At 41.6% G+C, this 6,816-nt stretch overlaps 1 protein-coding gene across 1 annotated transcript; it reads left to right on the top strand.

Moving 5' to 3' along the window:
- Positions 1–514: 514 nt before the first annotated feature.
- JMJD4 (jumonji domain containing 4) lies at positions 515–5,394 on the top strand. Its single transcript, XM_010217870.2, has 6 exons — positions 515–856; positions 1,507–1,672; positions 2,280–2,405; positions 3,147–3,414; positions 4,112–4,258; positions 4,969–5,394. The coding sequence occupies exons 1-6, from the start codon at positions 592–594 to the stop codon at positions 5,278–5,280; spliced, it is 1,284 nt and encodes a 427-aa protein (XP_010216172.2). The 5' UTR covers positions 515–591; the 3' UTR covers positions 5,281–5,394.
- The last annotated feature ends 1,422 nt before the right edge of the window (positions 5,395–6,816 follow it).

Below are 6,816 nucleotides of genomic sequence, written 5' to 3'. Positions count from 1 at the left end.
GTGCGTGTCTATATGCATATATATAATGTTTACATACACATGCATGTGTGTATATATAAACATAGATGTTCAAAGCATACCTCTGTGTGTGTGTGTATACATATATAAATGCACACATATATGCACACATAAACCTTATTTTCTCTCCCCGCAAAGGGGTGAGCCCCATCGCCATCTCTGGGCCGCAGCAGCTTCCTAGAGGGACAGATATTCAGATATTTGGGTTTTTTTTACTTTTTCTCATTTCTCAGTTAATTCCTTTGGCCGGGACACCCCCCGACACTAACGTTGCTGCCGTTTCAGGAAGGTTCAGCCTCGCTGCAGTGCGTGGGGAGGAAGAGCAGCATCTTCACCCCTTGCACGTGACTTTGTTCGTCAATGTCACCGTGACACATGGAGGATCCTCACTAACCCCGCGCAGTGGGACATTCCTGGACCACCTTCTGCTTTGCCACTGGACATTTATATTTTTCCCTGAGTTTTCACAGATGCAGGGAATCCAACCATATTTTTAATTTATTTTTTTATTATCATTTTTTGTAATAGCTGGTCAGCCCAGTCTTGGCTAAGCCAGGAAAGGTACCGGCCTGAATGGACAGGGCAACATTTGCCTGTTCCACTGCATTTTTTCGTGACTACAGCAGTTCATCTCACACTGCATTCTGCCTCCCAACAGGACACGTTGACTTTATTGAAAAGGTAGACTCATTCACTTACTCGGACTTTTTCCGGGATTATTTGATTCCCAACCATCCCTGTATTTTCTCAGCTAAATTCACAGAAGGCTGGGGCAGCAGGAGAAACTGGGTTACTTGGGATGGGAAGCCTAACTTCGATTATCTCTTGCAGAAGTTTGGTAAGTTGTGGCTTTTTTTAATACTCAACTGAAACATGTTCACTAAATGCTAGTGACCTTTTTTGTTGCTTTTTGAAGCACTAGTGAAAGCTGAGTAATTTCTCCAGACCTTTTTTTAAATGAGTGCATTCATTTTCTGTACTTACTCATACTTTTGTTTCACTTCGATTCTCATCTTGAGTTTATTTTGTTAATAAAATGAAACTATAGTGTAATCTAATCATGGCAATTTATGTGCCTATTTAATTTTATCCAAAGGAGCAATCCCAGAGTACAAAAATATTGAATGGGCAAAGGGGAAAGTATTCTGCAGTTACAGTGTAGTATCTCAGAGTAAAACTTTAGGCTGCAAGATATTAGGAATTCCATAGGAGTCAATACCCAGTTCCAAATGTAGCTTGGTAAGAAGAAATTGCAGGTCACAAAAATGACTGTTCTGAGTCACGGCCTACTAGAATGGCAGTGTCAGGGGTTAGAGCTGGGCTAGGGATTGCTGCTGTATGTATTTGTACTTGCTGCTGTATGTATTTGTACTGTACTTAGCATGATAGTGGTAGATATTAAAACCTGTTACAGAGCTTAAGGTTAAAGAAGTTGGGTTTCAGCACCAGTCGTCCTGTTCCCATGAACTCAAAAAGCTTATCTTGCAGGAGAGGCTATAGTACCAGTTGCCAACTGTGATGTCAAGGAGTACAATTCTAACCCAAAGGAGCAGATCCCCTTCAAGGAGTACATAAATTACTGGAATGAGTACATTAGAAATGACTACCGATCATCTCGAGGGTGCCTTTACCTGAAGGACTGGCACCTGAGCAGGTAAGGGAGTGCTCTGGACTCTGCAGGCATTCCCCATGTCTGTCCAGGGTTTTTATCTCTTTTCATTCATTTCTTTTCTGTAAATGTGCCTTGCTGCTAATCTACATTTTCTCTGCTCAGCCCTTGCTGTGAAACTCTTCGTTTTCAGTTTTCACTTAAAATAGTGGAAATAAGTCAGCCACCACCTGCTTTGCAGGTATCTGTCCTGTGCCCTAGGGTGGCATATGATGTGGGAGGAGGTCAGGCATTTTACAGTTTCCCTCATCTTCCCTCCTAAAATTCATTCCTCCAGTCTGTCATCCAGCTGGACAACCAGTCCTGCAGATGTACCCCTAGACAGAACAGCTTCATCAGGGTCTTTGCCAAGATTAAAAGCAGTCTCTCAAAGAATTCTTAACCTTCACAGCTTTCTTAGGAGAGAGAAAAGCACCGTTGTCTACATTTTGCATATTTAGACAGAAAACACAAAGAACGTGGTTGCCTACCACGAGTGGCACGCTATAGACTGAATGGTCTCTGCTTCTGGGCTTGGGGAAACAATGTATGCACACAAAATAGTGCATTTTTTTAATTCTGAGACCTCTTTGCAACACATTATGTTTTTAAGAGCTTTCCCAGAGGAAGATGTTTACACAACTCCTGTGTATTTCACATCTGACTGGCTGAATGAGTACTGGGATGCCATAGGCGTGGATGATTATCGGTTTGTCTACATGGGACCTAAAGGTTCATGGTAAGGCAGCTTGGTTTCTGTCCTCCTTACATACTCTTTTGTTTTTTAAGATGAATACTGTAGGGGATTATCACATTGTATTTCAGGGTAGCATTGTATTTCAGGCTGCAGACATGGTGTAGCCATGCTGTGTGGTGCTGTACCTGACCCCAGAAAGCCAATTTTTAGCAGCTCAGTTGGTTCTAGATATGAGCTCTCTTTAATGTGATTAGCTAAAGTGGGTTTTTTTGGCACACAGTTTTACTGTTTTTGGACAGTGGCATGACGTGTGCACGCAGAATCTGCAAAAAGTATCAGCTAGCTCTGATACTAGAGCAGTAAAGCCTTGAGGGGGTGTCAGCAACCTCTTCTGATCCACGGAACCATCAGAAGCCTGGGAGGGATGCTGATGAGTTAGTCAAATATTTTGCAGGTGGGAAGTTAAATCTGATGTGTGATAAAGTTGCACTGACGGTGTTCCAATCAGTTCACACCATAGAGTCTTCTACCATTGAAGTATCTATGGGAGAGATTCAAAAGTAAGTGATAGAGAAGATGCAGCACACTGCAAAACTGTGTAGAGTGACCTTTTAAAATCTTAAAACAGTAAAAGTTAAATGAAGACCACTCTTTGGGTTCATATTTGCCTGCATAATAAAGGTTGATTTCTCTGTGTGTGTATGAAGCCAGAAGTTTTTCACAGTAATTTACTGTATGTGCTTTTGGCACTGTCTTTAGTTAAACCTTTGACTTGCCCCACAGGACTCCGTTCCATGCCGATGTCTTCCGTTCCTATAGCTGGTCAGCCAATATCTGTGGGAGAAAGAAGTGGTTGCTCTACCCGCCGGGGCAGGAGGACTACCTAAAAGATCGCCAGGGCAACTTGCCCTTCGATGTGACTGCGCCCAGCCTCCAGGACAGCAATGTTTATCCTCGTTATACCCAGAGCCAACCCCCTGTTGAAATATTACAGGAAGCAGGGGAAATCGTCTTCATCCCTAGCGGATGGCATCATCAGGTTTACAATCTGGTAAGAAAACTGGTGCCAACTTTTCGGAACATGGAGAGGGAATCAAGCTGCAGGCTTGAGTCAGATCAAACCTGTGTTGCTTCAGCATATTGTGGGTGCCGAAAGTCCAACTGAGCTGAAAATAAGTAGGGATAAATTGTTGTAGGAAAGATCAGTGTTGGCTGCTCCATGTGATGACCAAGAAAAAAGCTTGAACTCAAAAGTTCCCCAGATCGTTCACCACTAAAAGCCAGGAGCATGTATAGTTGGAAGGAGCTACCTGCACCCTCTTTTCTTATTTTCCTTATGAGATGCTTTTGGTCACTGAGACAGAGGATGTTGGACAAGATGGAAATGTACTGGCCTGTTAGTGTGGGTTTCTAGCTATAAATTGTAGTTGAGTGACAAAAATGCAAGTGAAACTATTGGTCTTCGTGATTACAATCTTGTTCTTGACTTCCACTGTCTTCTCTCATTGTTGCCCTCTACCTCCAACAAAAATGTGTTCAGACAAAGGAGCTAGAGACATTTGTCATTTTGCAGTTTTGGACATTGAAAAGAGCTCACTTTTCACCATAATATTGATGCTGGCCCCCAGAGAAATATTTTACTTGCTAGGGAATGTGATTTCACTCCTCTGCAGGAACACTGAATCGACAGTTGGGCTCTTACACTTTCCTAAGCAGAGCTTAATAACTGTTCAAACTTTCTTTTTCAGGAGGATACCATTTCCATTAACCACAACTGGGTGAATGGCTGCAATGTGGCCATAATGTGGTGCTTCCTGCAGGATGAGTTAGCAGCTGTCCAGCGAGAAATCAATGAGTGGAAGGACCCTATGGACGACTGGCACCTACAATGCCAGGTATAACAGGCAGTCAGACAGCCAACATCGTGTTATTTAGAGGATCTGCATTCTGGGCATGCAGTGCACCACCTTATTAGAGCTCTAAGACATTCAAGTCCTTAACCTCACACCTGGAATTGGTGCACATTTCTGAACAAACCAGAAACCAATGACAATTTCATTTCTCAAGTCATGAAATACTGCTTTAGTAAGATAATGGAAGGCTTGTGTCAGTGCATATTTGCTATGTCAAGGAAGTTAGGATGTTGGCTGGAAAATTAACACTTCATCTGATGTTTCTCCATCATTGAGGTTAGCCTTAGCATAAGATCAATCACTTATGTAGAATCTATGTTCTGTTGCAAGGTGCTATTTTCAAAAAGCATAAATAAATTGACCAGGGTTCTATCTTATATGCTCCCAAGCCCTTAAGTGTGAAGCAAATGTAAAGTTTATTTCTGGAGGCTGTCCAAAAATAGCATCAAAACAGCAGCCATTTAGTAGTACAAATACCAGTATTGCTTTGGGGGCTAGTAAGGTTTCTGGTAAGACAAAGAATATTGGTGCTATTATTCATCAAGGAGTTACAAAAAAGTTAATTAAAGATGATTAAACTTGCTCATGATTCCAGATAGTAACTAGCTTAATACAGTTGTTTCTTAATTCTTACCGTAAATAAAAAGGAATTGCTTCCTTTTCAAAACTGCTTCTTTTGTTTTCCCCCTTAGTTGATCATGAAGTCTTGCACGGGTATAGACTATAAGGAATTCTACAACTTCCTCAAAGTCATTGCAGAGAACAGGATTTCTATCTTGGAAAATGGCCTCGATGATGAAGCTTTAGCAAAGAACACCCCAAAAGCTGCCATCTCCACCTTGGGCATGCTCCACGCAGTGTTTGATTTAAAGAGGACTGTGAAGGTGCTAACGTCATTGAGTGCTAATGAAGATTTCAAGAAACTAGACCTCACGTCCCTTTCTCCACCTCCTGAGGCATTGCTCCACCACTTGAAAGCAGCAATAGACACAGCACTGCTCTAACTTCCTATTTATTCAGTTCTTTGTAAAATGAACCTTTTACAAAATGAGTGTTTCTAGAAGAATGACTCCTCCCTGTTTAACAGCTGTTGCAGTTTAAGTGCAAAGAGCCTTACTATAGCAGAGAGAATACATTCCTAGGGGACTAAATATTTGAGTATCTAGAATTATAGTACAGAAAAAAAAAGGAAAAACCCAAGTAATGTTGGTGTTGTAGAGACTGATAATAGAGCCCTGCTAAGTGAGGATGCATTCAGTGAAGATAGATGAAAATTCCATGTGGAACAAGCTTGGGTCTGACAGGGCTGAGCAGCAAAATTACAGCAGTCTGCAGCATGATTCCCTGTTTCTGAAAGCACCCAACCTGTACTGCAGGCTCCAACACTTAATCTCTGCTGTCTCTTATCACAACCTCATTTTTTAAAACCTGTCCTGCTTCATGGAGCAGCTCAGACCTTTTCCACTGTAGAGGATTCTTGTTATTTAGCTCTTGTGAAGGCTGAGTTGGCTCCACAGCTATAGCTTAGATATGCAGGAGCCCTCTACTAGTCTCCTGTATAGGGGCAGCCCTCTACAGCTGAATGTCTCTGATAGCCTCAGCCTTCATCCTACTTCAGGCTTGGCAGGATTAGTTTTAAGAGCCCAGGAAGGCAGAATCCTGATAGCAGTTCTACCAGTAATAATTTACCTTGTGATCCACGCAAGCTCCAGAGCAGAAGCATGAATGTACTCTCTCCTTGCTATATTTGACTTCAAGGCTCAATATTTTTAAGAAACAAAGACTTGATTAATCAGGGAAGCTAGCAAGTAGCCTCGTATTATCTAGTAAAAGAAAAAGCCATGCTTTAAACACACTCCGAATAGCACTGCTGCATGGTTACAGAGCACAATTTACAACCTGAATACTACCCTTGGGCTGAAAAGGGAAAACATTTCCAGAGAACTATCCCTCTTGCTGTTATGGGTCAGTAAGAAAGCACAAATGGCTGCATACTGTTAACGTAGTTGCCTCTTAGGGCTCACTTGAATTATTGATCCCAATCTTCCTCACTTCTCAACCAGACGACTAGTAATAGCAACTTTGTGTTTAGAAAGTGCAATATTCAAAGTCTTTAGTAGGCTGAAGAAAAGGCATTGTTTTTCTAGATAATCTTGTGGAGTTTTGTACAGTGCATGCATTTTGCATGTCATATTTTGTAGATGTTCATCATAGTGAATAGGAAATGGTACCTGAAGTGAAAAATCAATACTCAGGTACAAAAAAAAAAAAACATTTTTAACAGCTCTGACTACATCTCAGTGATTCCACCTTCTGGCAAGGTGTTCCTTTGGACTGGAAAATAACCAGTTTTAAGCACTTCTGAAATTAAATGTTCACAGCTGCCACTTATGGCTGTTTACATTCTCAAAGAGAGGCAGCTGGAGCGTTTTCCTTCCTTACAAGAATAAGATGATATTTCATAAGAGGTTTTACCAGGCACGGCCGTTAAAGCAGACAATCAGGGTGCTTGTAGGAAAGCATGTTATTTTTTGTCCTGT

The sequence above is a fragment of the Tinamus guttatus genome, unplaced genomic scaffold (genome assembly GCF_059628265.1).
Source record: "Tinamus guttatus ecotype Peru unplaced genomic scaffold, ASM5962826v1 Tinamus_guttatus_pri_ptg000490l, whole genome shotgun sequence".
In the NCBI taxonomy this organism is placed as follows: Eukaryota; Metazoa; Chordata; class Aves; order Tinamiformes; family Tinamidae; genus Tinamus; species Tinamus guttatus.
The sequence above is the reverse complement of the archived record's forward strand: the minus strand, read 5'-3'. Positions and strand labels throughout refer to the sequence as shown.

Coding starts and splice junctions, on each gene's coding strand:
- JMJD4 (XM_010217870.2), top strand. CDS start 592: ATGGACAGGGCAACATTTGCCTGTTCCACTGCATTTTTTCGTGACTAC. Junction 857..1,506: donor TTATCTCTTGCAGAAGTTTG/GTAAGTTGTGGC, acceptor CTTATCTTGCAG/GAGAGGCTATAGTACCAGTT. Junction 1,673..2,279: donor AAGGACTGGCACCTGAGCAG/GTAAGGGAGTGC, acceptor TATGTTTTTAAG/AGCTTTCCCAGAGGAAGATG.